The 14367-nt window shown below is 40.5% G+C and overlaps 1 protein-coding gene across 5 annotated transcripts; it reads right to left on the reverse strand.

Annotated features, from left to right (window-relative positions):
* Positions 1–3527: 3527 nt before the first annotated feature.
* shox (shox homeobox) lies at positions 3528–13846 on the reverse strand. Of its 5 annotated transcripts, none has more exons than XM_063887066.1 (6): positions 13462–13846; positions 11604–11812; positions 8412–8469; positions 8139–8227; positions 5840–6052; positions 3528–5488 (listed from the first exon to the last, which is right to left on the reverse strand). In XM_063887066.1, the coding sequence occupies exons 1-6, from the start codon at positions 13700–13702 to the stop codon at positions 5399–5401; spliced, it is 900 nt and encodes a 299-aa protein (XP_063743136.1). In that variant the 5' UTR covers positions 13703–13846; the 3' UTR covers positions 3528–5398. The 5 variants fall into 5 exon arrangements, with proteins under 5 accessions (XP_063743136.1, XP_063743135.1, XP_063743134.1 ...); XM_063887065.1 differs by having other exon boundaries at positions 5840–6070; XM_063887064.1 differs by having other exon boundaries at positions 8139–8248.
* Positions 13847–14367: the final 521 nt, after the last annotated feature.

Here is a 14367-nt window from a genome sequence, read left to right on the forward strand (position 1 = left end):
CAGCAGGGACATTGCAGTAGATTTATATATAATGTATTATTATTATACCTCTAGAGTACTTGCGTAAAGTTGTTAATATGTTTTTTATTTAAACAAAATTGAAGAAAAGACAAAATAACATGACAATTGTTACACGAAAAAAAAAGTTTCACTTCAAACACATTTTAGAATGTGGCTCGTTTAATGCCAAATTACTCCCAGTTTTTTTAATAGAAATACTCTTTCCTTACTCTATGTTGAAAACAAAATAAATCTATTAGCGATTAATAACATTAACAAGGCCTATGATGTATTTAAATATCCCAGAGAGCCATTAGTGACAGTGAGCCAGCATGCAAAATACAAGGCCTCAATCATTTTCTACTGTGACAAGTCAAAATGTCCTGTGTGAAATACAAAGTTTATTAAGTCAATGTTTCTCTAGTCGTGGTACATTTTGTGTTTCTGTGGCAGAATTAACTACCTAAATACATCCATCATATTCTTTATTTATTTGACGTTGTTGGGTTATTTTTATTGCGATTAAACACGTTGACTCCGCTGACACGTGACGAGTTTCTTTACTCTGATTCTGTTCCCGGCTCCTCACGGATCTTCCCAGCAGAGATGGAAGTGCTCCGGTCAAAAATACTCCGAGCCCACTGGATGGAGCTAAAAAGACACTCGGCACCGACAGAGAAACCCAATCTGACCAGAACTAACCAGAAGATTAAAAGCCCAAACCAAAACATGGAGCTCAAAACAACTTAAACACCATATCTGTTACTACATCTGTGGTTAAGGTTACCACAATAACGGAACAATAAACCAACATGTGTATATGCAATAAATGAGTGTGATGGAGGTTGATAAACGATGTAAAGATTAACCTTTCGTTAATTTAAGATATTATTTATTTTGAAACAAAGATTGGAGTCTGAGTATTTGTAGATGGACTGATAGATTTAGTAATGACCCCAAATTGATGGGACATTATGCTGCAATAGGACATAAAATAGTGTTTATACAAGATAACTACTCGAATTATATCAACAAAAGCTCAACAAAAAAACCTGCTAATGAGTGAAACATAAACGGCTGAACGGGCTGTGAACTTAATGCCCTGCTTTTTTTCCCCCCCTCAATTTTCTAAGTTTAAATTCTTGACACTTTCCTTCTCCACAAAAAAGAAAGACAGAGTGTTGACCCAGACGTAGTGTTAGTTTTAATATAGTTCTGCACTGTTGTTGACTCCAGATACATTTATGAGCATTAGCCAACAAAGCAAACCCGGGTCTAGCCCAAACAAACGGGGATGAAAGGCGGCCTTTGATCCTCAGCCGACCGTAGTGGCTTCAGCACTTCAGCTCGATTGTTTTCAGCTGAGGTTTCTCTGGGTGGCTTCACTTCAAGCTACAGCTGAAACTGCCGGAACAAGATTTACTCTGGATTTAAGAATCACTAAGTTGGCTGGAAAAAAACTCTCAGCTAAACAGAATAGACGCTCATTTTGTGAGCTGCTGCAAGTAGCCCCTGAAGTTATTGTGATTCAGAATGACAAAAGCTCTAGCTTCATGTCTCTGTGCTAAATATTCACCGTCTTCTCAGGCCCATTTTCTGTCATTTCACACCACTGCCTGCTTTACGCTGGGGCTACGACAGCTCACATTCCGTCTGATCATAGTTGTGTGTGACATCTCAAAGAGGATTATGAGAATGAACTGTGATAAAAACTATTTTCACGTGACCCCTGAGCACTTGACCTCTGATAGGCTAGCGCAGCGTAGCACCAAGACTCAGACTCCTGGGACTCGCATGTGGGGAAGTCGGTGCTCGAAGAGATTTAAAAGTGGGCGAACGATGTATATACGAAAAGGAAAAAATCCTATGGGCTGCATTTTTTGGAGGTGAAAACTAATATTTAAAACCTAAGAGCGCTCATAGTAGTTTGAGTTCAGTACATGAACTGTGAAATCTGTATTATAAAGAACGTTTTAGGGAATCTGACCTCAAGTCACCAGTAGTCGAGAAAAATGTGTTCTGATTCTCTACTAAAACAACCAAAACAAATTCAAATTCAAAAGCTCCTAAGCAATAAAACCAGATGTAATTTGAAGCATAGCCATCTACTTAATATCCCCAAACACACATACGCACAACTCTATTAATATATTATTGTGTGTCTCACTTGTGGCCAACATAAATAGCGTTATGTGCTTGAACATGTTGACAAAGCAGCCATGGCTCATTTCTGCTTGATTGATGGCCGTGTGTGCCATGTTAATTATTAGTACACATAAAAGGATGCTGTTATTTCCAGACCTGGCCCCAGCAGGGCCCAGCCGGAGGGGTCACTGGGTAAATACGGAGCCATCAGTCTGCGACTATATCACTCAATCTTGATGTATGAGCAACGAGGTACAAATTAAACGTGCAGCGACCTTCTAGGGGGTACGGCACTCAACGGGACGCCATTTGGGCTAATTCCTGCATGGGGTTCAGACAATAGGCCACTATACCACATGGTGTAATTACTTTGTGTACACACATCTGGAATTAAGCTCCCAGAGGAAGCTAATACATTTTGAAAAAAAAAGGCCGACCATTTTAGATTTGCAAAATTGAGTATATGTGGAAAGAACAAGTGGTGGGAGTGTGTGTGTGTGTGTGTGTGTGTGTGTGTGTGTGTGGTGTGTGTGTGTGTGTGTGTGTGTGTGTGTGTGTGTGTGTGTGTGTGTGTGTGTGTGTGTGTGTGTGTGTGTGTGTGTGTGTGTGTGTGTGTGTGTGTGTGTGTGTGCGTGTGCGTGTGTATAGAGGTTGACTTTGAATGTAGAGGCTGATGAACAGGCGCCAACTCTTGACCTTCTCATGTCATCCGCTCAAAGTTAATCATTGCCGTTGAAACAAGGAGAAAAGATGCTCTTTGAGCCCCGAGCTCAAAGGAGATTACATGTCATACATACAGTATCCCTCAAATCTCTTGCTTGCCTTCTATCCTGCCTCCACACTTATGGGCTTCCCACTCCGGTTACAGCCATCTTGCTTCTATTTGGCGACGCTGCAGCCCCACTTTCCAATCCTATCTGTGTCATTTTGACGAACACAGGCGGAGAGATGTACCGTGTAGGGGGCTGCAGATTAGGGTCGCATCTGGATTTTATAGCAGCTCAATTTTCCGTGCTGGTGTGCGGCTCAGATTGGATGTGATGAGCTGAGACGTAGTCAACGTGAATGTCAACTCGAGACTGATATTGATATTGATCCTCAGGTTGAGACAGTTGCTGAGCGTCAGCCACAATACGGTGTGAGACACGGAGAGGGCATGAATCTGAATCAGGTCGTGAATAGTCCCGGCGCTTAAATCTGGACTGCTGTTACTGTCACGAAAATGCGGTTCATTCTGTCTTTAATTTCCTAGAATTACTGCCTTATTGTGTGTTTGTGTATACTATAAAGTATGTTTCCACAGCAGACTTGTGTTACTTTGTGGATGAAACTCAAACTCCTTGTGCAGTTTAACAAGTGGTGGAAGTAATTTTAAACTCAAGTACAAATATTTATAACTTTATTGATAGTTTACTTGTACAAGATGTACATTCATATTTTGCGAATCAAAAGGGGAAAAACAAACTGTACGATGATTCATGTTTAGGCATGCTTGCATGTGAAATGATAATCATTTTTAATGGGTACAACAAATTCCATGGAGTATTGTTCAATTCAATCATCCCTGAAATGTTTGTAAACTCGGACACGCTACATTTTTTTTTCGGCAAACAATGCACTACAGCCACACCTCCTAATTCAAAATCAACACTTAAAAAAAACATACAAAAATAAATGCAAAGCCATGTAAAAATGTACACTTGTAGTTCAACGATTTCATCTTTCATAATCTTTCAGACAAAATAATAAATAAAACACCCATATGTTTAATTTAAAATGGAGACATAGATAAACAGTTCTAAATGGAGGTCTGTTAACAGAGAAAATAGATTTTGGGAGACTGTTAAAGGTACATAGATCTTCAGCAGATCAATATGTTTGACGCAGCTCTGACAGCAGTGTTAAAAAGTCGTCAAAATAATATTTCAATAACCAAATAATCAAAATGTTCTCTATTGCCTGGAACAATTTGTAAAATACAGTTTAAATGATCAGGAAATAAATGATGAAATGTTACATACAACATGCAGAAGTTAATCATAGTGTAAACAACGGCTTTATTTGGAATTAAATGCTGATTTGTGGGTTTATTATGAACAATATCCAAAATTAAATGGATTTACTCAAATGTAGAGTTGGCTTTTTATTTCTTTAGAACCTAACCCATGTTTCTGCAGCATCTAAAAACCAAACTGCTCGAATACAGAGGAGGTTACATGGGATATGGCACCTGGTAATGAGTGACTTTTTCTCAAACTCAATAAAATATACACTGCTGTAGAAAAGCTGTTGTTTGATAAAGAAATTAAACACTCCAAAAGAGAAAAATCATTGGGTCTCCTTATCGTTGAGGATTAACTGCTAGCTGTTTTTACTTTTTTGCTATTTACAGTATTGCACTTAAACTGCACACCATTGCATTTCACTTTGACTGATGCTTTCTTCATATTTTCAGAATTACAAAAAAGAAAAAAGAACGCATGGTTACCCTTTATCCAAGATAGTGTCCTTTTCGCCAGACACGTTACAATATCAAATCCCCCTCCCCTTTTAATTAGTAAAGTAGTATCTGCTTGTAGTGCCATTTGTAAACACCCACATACAAGACCTGAAGTGCAAAGGCTATCTTCACTTCTTTACCCAGGATACAACACAACAAACGGGAAGAAATAAAGACAGAGAGCACGCTGTGAGGAGAAATGCAAAACCAAGTCTCGCCGACACATGCCCAGCAACGCAGAATAAAACACGTCTCCCCTCCGCAGCAAAGGAAAAATGAGTTGTTGCTTTTGATATAGCACAAGTCCATAAGGAGTGCAAGGTCCGCAATGGAGACCTTTCAATCTGTGTGTGTAGGGGGGGAGTGGGCATGTCGAATGGCAGTGTTAAAAACTGTCGTCGAGCGTATGTGTCAGGTGTGGATGGAGGCCGGTCCCACAACAGTCCTCCATTAGAGCTCATGCACTTGGCAGCAGCAGGGAACACAGTGGTTGGAGACAGATATGGCCTTTTTTAATGTTTGCTTTTTTCTTCATTTTTCTAGTGAAGGTAGGGAGGGGGGGGGGGTAAAGGTGAAAGCTGTTCCAATGCCTCGGTGAGGTGGTGTTTGGGTCTGTTTCCCCCCATGCTCAACCCTCTGCATTGTCAACATGTCGGCAGCCAGCGTCAGCGCGGCTCCGCTTTTGGCCCTGCTGCTGCCTGCCAGTTTGCTTTGTTCTAACGTCTTCTGGTCTGACGGGCCCCGGCCTGGCCCTCAGACAGACATCCACATGTGTTTGTACGGTCCTTGGGATGTGATCTGTGCCTGGAGTGGACTGAGCCACTGGCCCCGCAGAAGTCCTGCCTGTTGGGGCGAAAAGTAAAAGGTGATTTCATTGGTATTTAATTACCGTTCTCTACAAGTGGTTTGTTTTGGCAGCTGGTTTTGTGACAATTTTCTCGCTCCCTCCTTCTCTTTTATTTTCCTCCTCCACTGTTCTCCCACTTTCTCTCTAACACACACTCTCTCCCCCCTCTCTGTATGTGTTCCTCTCTTTCATTCTCACTCAGTGTTTTTGTTTAGTTTAGTTTTAGCTGTGAGTATCACGGCCCTTTCACAGGCTCAGTCTTGTGTGAGGGGCGATTATGGGCATCAGGCGAGCGGAGGGGCAGCCCGCAGGGGTCAGAGTCCCAGAGCCTCGGCGTGTTTTCTTGCCTTGAGTCGCAGGTCGGCGATGCTCGAGTTCTTGCTGTTGCTTTTGGCAGCTGCCGCCACCGCCGCTGCTGCAGAGGCCGAGTCTGCGAGTGATGCGATTGGTAGTCCGAACGGAGGAGGAGGGAACATCAAGTAGGGAGCGTGAGCAGCCAGGTGAGGGTGCAGGTGGGGGTGGGAGTGAGCGACGCCGTCCAACTGGAGCTGGGCTTGGACCTGCAGAACAGCAGAAAACTAAAGTTAGTCAGCATGGACGCCTCAGGCCTTGTGTGTGTGTGAGTGTGTGTGTGTGTGTGTGTGTGTGTGTGTATGTGTGTGTGTGTGTGTGTGTGTGTGTGTGTGTGTGTGTGTGTGTGTGTGTGTGTGTGTGTGTGTGTGTGTGTGTGTGTGTGTGTGTGTGTGTGTGTGTTTTAAGGATTGAGGTTTCACAGTCTGTCAGTATTAAATTCCCCCTCAAATGTTCCCCCCTCAAGGCTGTTGCTTACAGTGTGTTTTCTAAGAAAATAGTTAAGGGCTGCACTCTGCGCTTTAGCCCCTTTTTCATGTCAGCTATTCTAAAAGTTAATGAATCATACATTGCTTTCAGACACCACATCCAATTTAATCATCCAGAATCAAAGTCTTTCTAGGACCCAGAACAGATTTGTTTAATTCAGACTGAGAACTCCGTTATACCCTTGGAAATATGCAGTCTTGTTATCCTGATTATGTATTCAATTGCATAAATAAACAATTTTGCACTAAAAAGATATTCACATATTTGGAGTTATAAATATTTATCCAGACATATTCCTGAGTCAAGGGAAAAAAAGAAACCATAAGGAGCATAGAATATCAGTTTTCACATTCTTGGCAATTATTTTATAAGAAGTAGGTGAAAATTAAGCATCCTCTCACTTCAGAGGGAGAGCCTGTTGCCATTTCTCATGTGTTTCAAACACCACAGGCAGAAGTGGGAAAACCAAAGTATTCCTTGCTTTCTTCTCCAACCAAAATAGAAGTCAAAGTTTTAACTTGACTAAATATTATTTTTTCACTTTGAACCCTTTCATACTGGACTAAAATGACTGAAAATGACTTAAGTTGAAGTTGTAAAATGAAAGGGAAAATGTATCTAAACCACAAATGTATTAAAACCACAAATGTATCATTGCTTAGCAGCGCTGCAACTGCATCCAAACAAAACCTCCCGCAAACAACCAGCGTTTCCACACATCTCCTTTATCAACATTCGGGTAACAAACTGCAGCTGCGACTGATCATTTCCAAAAGTATAGCTGGGTTACATCCGACTTAAATGCATGAGCACTGATGGAAAAACAAATGCACTCCTAGAAACTTGGTTTTGTGGAGGGGACATGACGGGAACTGGTCCGACCCTGACAAAACAGGTGGTGAACATTTGACATTCTTGTCCCGTTAAGGTTCCTTCTACACGTATTTTGTCTGCACAATCTCTGCTTCTTATGTTTATAACAATGAATTTGGCCATTTCTCCTTACTTTTCGGTGCTAATAATTATGAGACACGAAGGTTTCAGGCCGTATTCAAAGCTCAGACCTTACAGTTACAAGTCATGCACCTTAACCAACAAAACCTCTGACCATCACTTGTTTTATATGTGTATCCTGCATTGTGATATCAGTGAGTCTGTGCATGCTGCCCACTGCCTATTTCAACCTCAAACAGCAAGCCTATCTCGGTATGCAGGCCTCAAGCCTCCACCCCTGCCAGTGCAGCTCAACGCCAATATCCATCAGAGCCCACTCCATTCGCCGCTTTCATCATCTCTTTTATGTGCTCGCGCCTGCCGCACTGTTGGCTTAATTAGGCCGCTGCTTTTCACAAGGGTCAAGCAGACAACACAGCAGCCAGGACGCGGAAGCAGATAGCAGCAGATCAAATGTCTGTCCACCTCCCCTCTCCCCGTAGCTCGACCCTCTGCACACTGCCAGGAGGTGAAAGGTGCACTGAGGTCTCACACACTCACACACACACACACACACACACACACACACACACACACACACACACACACACACATAGACTCGCATCTAACAGCTGCACATGGTCTATAGATTAATGTGAATGTACAAATATAGACAGCCTACTTTGGGGACCACAGACTAACTTTGACCTGCTTTTACAGATTCCACCGTCTTCGGCCCTGCATTAAAAGATGCTGAGTAATCATCTTTTTTTTCTGCAACTCAGCCTGCATGTTTCACTTTTTTCTACATGTGATTCTGCCCGAGTGTGTGTTTCTAAGCTTCGTTAGGTCTGATAAAAGAACGTGGCTTACCTGTTGGAAGGGCATCCGGAGGGCACCCATGTTGACGTAGGGTGCTACTCTGCAGGCGTCTAGGTGACTGCCGCCGCCCAGGATCACACCTGGAGAGAAGGGAAAGATGTCTGTCAGACAGCCAGACAGTGGTTGTTATATGAGATTAGCAGATCAGAGTTTTTTTTGTTCACATGCAGTTGAAAAGTGTGAAATTGCAAAACGAAAACAAACCCCAGAAAAGAGGAAATAATAAATATTGCCAATAAAGAGGAAATAAAAAACAATGTTTACCTTTGTGCATCTGGTTTTCTTGTTTTCGACACTTTGCTCTTCTGTTCTGAAACCAGACCTGAAATTGAAAAAGGAAATGATTTATGAGAAAACAAAAACACAGACTGTTTTAAATAACAAACAAACAAATGTCGTTTTTGATTTCCTTTTTCAAAATGTTGTAAACAAGATTTGTATATAATATTATTTTTATGGACATTCCATTTATTTGAAACCAATAAAAAACAAACAAAGTTAAATATAAGCAGTTGAAATATTATCTAGCTGCTTGTATGGAAAATAACCATATAGGTTGTAAATAAAACATTTAAAATCTGTATAGGAGGTGAAATAGGCCAGAAATTGTTTTTAAAAAAAACGTGATATATGTTTATTTACACTTAGGAAGATCCAGGAGCATAAGGTCACAATATGATCTGATATTTAACACCAAAAGATATCCAACATTAAAGTGTTAATATACGAAATAATAATAATAATAATAATAATAATAGTCATAATAATAATATTTACCACCAAAATCCCACAGACTTGTAATAAAATAATGATACTATGATGATACTTAAAAAGGGAGATTAAAAAACTTCCTTAACCACCTTCCAATTAGCTGGCTGTGTTTGAAGCTGCAGGCTGCGGCCCATTGTTAATCATCATCAGCCTAATTTGCCTCGGTGAATAACATTATCTCCCCTCCCCTTCGACCCCCGCAGTGATTATCATTTACAGATGCGAAATTAGCGGCTGGTCGCGGGACCACAAAGGGCGCAGACTGATGATGAAGAAGGCAATGATGAAGAGGACTCGAGGTGCAGTGAAGCCATTTTGAGCTGCACGCGCTCAGCGTTGTGTCGATGGGTGTGCAATAACTGTCCATTAGCGACTGAGACCAACGAAGTCGACGGAAAATATATATACATTTTTGGCATCTTTCAAAAACTGATGTTATAAATATAATTGTATATTTGTCACAATATAGACCATTTATAACAATATTTTGGTAATTTCATTAAATGTAAGTAGCATAAATTCAAGGTAATTTTTACATGTTTTACCAGTTAAATGACATTATTGTTTTATTATTATTATTATATTTAGTAAAGGTTTGTATCGTAAATTGTAATGAATGTATATAGGCGTTAAGTGATCATTGTTACAGCGTTAAGTGATGGTAGAAAAGGTGTTTATGAAAATCCCAGGTGATTTTGCATAGACGCACAGTAATCCCTCAGATAAATCAAGGCTAATATTAGACGGGCCCGGGATCAATTCCAATTACGTGCCAGTATGTTAAGCAAAGTGAACTACACTGGTTCAGACAGTTATTTCTTCATTAAGGGCCACTCAATGATGCGCTTCACAAATACCCTAATCTCATTTCCTTTTTGATTTTTTATTAGAGACAGTGAATAATGACATTTAATTTAGCAGCGCGCCAGAAACCCAAAGATATTAGTCCTAACTGAATTACTGCCTGCTCCTCACCAAGCTCTCATAACTTTCAATTAGATTCATTGACAGCTGCTCCGAGCGCAGGTTCACAGCCTGCAACAACCCTGCTGCAATTCACTCTCACTAAACCTGGAGACAACATGTCCCTGTGTCTTTAAAAAGTGCCTTTAAAAGGATTTATTTTTCAGACCATCAACGTGCTCTGTCAGTCGCTTTGATGACAGAAAACAAACAGGCGTTGAGTCGTTGTGAAATATTTACAGCATACATCATTTTAATGCGCATGCTTTAAACTTTATTACTGATAAATGCAATAGTATCCGGAATTGTCAACCAAGCCCGAGCTCAAAATAGTAGTCTGTGGTCTTATGACGGGTTTTATTCATCTGATTAGCTGAACAGCAGCAGCAGAGTTGGCCCAGAATTGAGTTATTTCTAATCTGTTTTTATGGGGACACTACATCAAGCCAATGGCAGATATTACAAAGAAAATGAGGAGCGATACGAGTTGACATAAGAGTGCGTCCCCTGAAGCAGCCATTCAGGCTCTTCATTCATTTTAATCATTGGTTGGATTTTTTTTTTCCTCCCCTAAGGCTGCTGGGATCGCAGGCTGTTGGCTCTGCAGGCCTACTGCTGCAGGTTCAGAAGGTTCTTACATCCCGGGTGATTTACCGCACCTCACACGTGTTTGATATCACTGAACTCACACTCTGTAATAAAGTATAGATGTTCAATTTTTCCTCATTTTTAAACTACTTGTTAACACCACAGAAGGCATGGATAAATGTGATTAAATATTCGGTCTAAATTTGAATTAATTTCAGTCTGCAAGCCTAGAAATCCTAAAAGAGACATTTGTTGCAGAATTGTATACAACTGAACTGTTCCAGTGGAATTGTTAGCCTACTTCCTTCGGGGTTATTACGACACCACAAATAAATAAACATTATAGATTTCTCTAAAATTACACTGTTGAGCGAGCTACCACAGACACGTTATACATCCCCATATAAGACGTGTTTTTCCCCTATTGTTTTCTCACAATAAGGGCTGCATCATTTATCTCCCAGGCTTTACGGTCATCCTGCTGCAGACTAATTTGATATTGATATTTGTTTTTATTTAATTGTGTGCATGTTACATGACACACATACACACACACACACAAGGATCTCTTTAGAAAGGCTTTGTGTATGATATAAACAAGACATATGGCTCACGCTGTTTTTCGCATGTAGGGCTTAGTTATTATTATTACATTTTTTAGAAGCTCGAAGACATTATCAGCATGAGGTCACACTGCGAACGAGTATCGCAAAGAAAAGGAAAGGGAACAATTCACTGCATCTTTGTTTAATAGTTGGTATATATTTTCAAGTAGTTTATTACGTGTTAATTTGAGGTAAATCCATATAGTGTTTTTCATAAGGCACAAAAAAAATGTTTCGAGCATAAATCAATGACTGATCATCAGCACAACGCCCACATATTGCGAAGCCACTAAAAAAAACATCAACACCTGCTGTGTAAGATCTATAACAGTCTGAATAAATATAACATCTTACAGAGATCCTAATATAACCACAAAAACACCGAAAATATTTCCACACTGACACACAGCCCTTGCAAGAATATAACAAAAACATCGATTCTTGCTCTCACAGCAGCCTCGACGTGTTTGGCATTATAAATCACATAGGTGGGATAGAGGAAGAGGACGAGGAGGGATGATTTCCTCACCTGCACCCTGGCCTCGGAGAGTCCCAGCCGCTGGCTCAGCTCCTCGCGCATGAAAGCGTCCGGGTAGTGCGTCTCGTCGAAGAGCCGCTCCAGCTCGTTGAGCTGCTCCAAGGTGAAGTTAGTGCGACTCCTCCGCTGCTTCAGCTTGCCCTGTGCGTCCTCATCCTCCGACTTCACGTCCTCCTTTTTATCCTTGCACTCGTATATGCCTGTTAATCGGCCCATGGTTCAAAAAGAAAGGAAATAAGATACGTTTAAATTCTGGACATTACTGAAACATGCACTATCTCTCCACTTATTCACTCCTGGCCCCCTGCATTGGGCCCTTTCAGGGACCTAAGACCTGGCAATTTGGCAGCAACACACACATTACACAGCCTACGTTTTCAGAGCGAGAGAGAGGGGCCTGTGGCTGCATTTCCAGCCTCCATAAGTCAGTGCTGTAAGGTCAGTGTCGTTATGAAAGTAAATCAGTCTGTACATGCCATGTAAGCCTAATAAGGGTATAAGCGATTTAAAAAGCAGAGAATTAAGCTCCGGCTAAATGAAAAAGATTTAGGCATAATTACTCGCCTCCGTAAAACAGACTGGGGTTATTTCAGGCTATTAATTTTTTTTAAAAGTCAGTCCTTAAATGTATTCCTTTATATCCCTAAATTGCCTGTATTTTTACTGTAACACGTTGTCAGTATGCTATTCCTTTTCAACATGTAGCATATACTGTTCTATATTGTACTATAATGTATTTTAACAGACTTGACAACAAACTGCTGCAATTACTGGCTTGTTTGTCCACATGTTGGTGTTCGTAGTCAGATGAGGTGATTTTATATTTCACAACTGAAAATAGCTTTATATTATATATTACTTCAAATGATTAAATCCCAACCCCATAGCCAACAAATGTCTGTCTTATTCTATTAGCTTGCAATACGATTAATATAACATATATGGAATAATAAAACAGGTAATAATACTGAGCCATTTTCACCCTCCTTGTGAGATAAAGGTACAAACAAGTTCAAATAAATCAATAATTGTCTAAAATAATTTACACTGCACACTTTCTGACTGCCAATTAAAAAGTGACCTGTTCTGCTGTTAGTATTTTATTTTTAATTCATTAATAAATTACATAATTTGTGTTGGAGGATATCTATCTCAAGAACATTTTCAGTTGCATATTTTTTAATTTACAGAAATGTAGCAGCAAAAAGTATGGCTTTACATTTTCAAAGCAATAGACGAGAGCATCTGGCATATATTTAAGTCAACACGATGACAATCGTTTTGTAGTTAAACTTTTAAACGATGCCAAATACAATATTACCTTTATTTTTCAGAAATAATATAATGTTGTAAGAGATAAAAGAAAATGCATAGGTTAAGGAACGATTCTCATACTTTATTATGTGTTTCTTCGGTAATTGTAAAGTCGCCAAATATTTTCGTGTTGGCAAACTATGTTAAATTGCCACTATAATAGGGTTCAGCTCAGTAATCAAAAACACACATATTATGTTATACTATTGAAAAAATCATATATGAACGATAATATGATTTTTCGTTTGGCCAAACACTGAACGTCTGACAACAATCATCAAATAGTTAAACACGGCGATCATATGAAGGGCCCACCTCCTGCTCCGTGAAATAATCTGTGCAACAACAGAATAATAGGTTAACTTTCCAAATCTACTTTTACTTTACGCGAACCGCAACATAAACTAATTTTACGCACGGATTCTCGGGGATTTGTAAAAACGGAAACGTAGCTGTCGATATAAAACAAGTGAACTTGAGACATTTCCCCGACACAAAACGGCAACATGTTCCTAAAATCAAATAATAACCTTACCCTCGCTCGACCTCGAAACGCTAAAGTCCTTCAGTTTGTCCTTTTCCAGCTCGACGTGGTCCTTGAACAGATGCACCGGGCAGCCCTCCGTAATGTCCTGCAGGTTTGTCTCCGGGCTGCCCAGCTCCCTCGCCCTTGTCAAGCCGCTCTCCAAAACTTCCCTGTACGTGATACTCTCTTTGCTGCTCTCCTTGGTTTTCTGATCGAAAGATTTCGACACGAATGCCGTAAGTTCTTCCATGGTCGGCTCTGTCGCTCAGTAGTGGTCCTGGTCAGGGAAATCCACCGTGAGTTATACCTCACCGTGTCTCTACCAGCACTGCTATAACGCTCTTTTTTGGAGGCTGGCAGCAGCGACAGATAGAAGGGGTGGAGAGGAGGTGAGATCACTCCTGCTGTTGTGACTGTGTATTTGAGAGCACACTATTTATACACGGCCACCTCAGCCCAGCCCCCCCACCCCTCTTCCCTCCGATCTCTGTGTCTTGAGCAATTATAGGCCGGCTCGACTTTGCAGAATTCAACTTTCAGCAGCTTTTTTTTTTTTCTTCTTCTTCTACAAATCAATGATGGAGCTGATGGAGGCGGTTAATTGAATTACGGGTCATTAAAATGCCTACGGTGGCTCTCTCCTGCGAAGAGGCTGTATATGGCTGTTATGTCTAATTAATTCGGCGAAAATTCAATTAACGCGATTAGGAGATACACATGCTGGGTTTGTGGGATTGCCCCATGATTTGTTGGTGTTTGTGGAGTAGAATAAAAGCTCTTTAATGGGCAACTCGGTCCATAAAGTATACCTATTATCTCTGTTGTATCAGCTGAGTGGACGTTCTACTTTAAAAAATATGTCGTAGGCCACACAGGTCTTAGGTCAAAGAGAAATTCAACAATATAAATTAAAAA

Source organism: Eleginops maclovinus, chromosome 7 (genome assembly GCF_036324505.1).
Source record: "Eleginops maclovinus isolate JMC-PN-2008 ecotype Puerto Natales chromosome 7, JC_Emac_rtc_rv5, whole genome shotgun sequence".
Taxonomy (NCBI): Eukaryota; Metazoa; Chordata; class Actinopteri; order Perciformes; family Eleginopidae; genus Eleginops; species Eleginops maclovinus.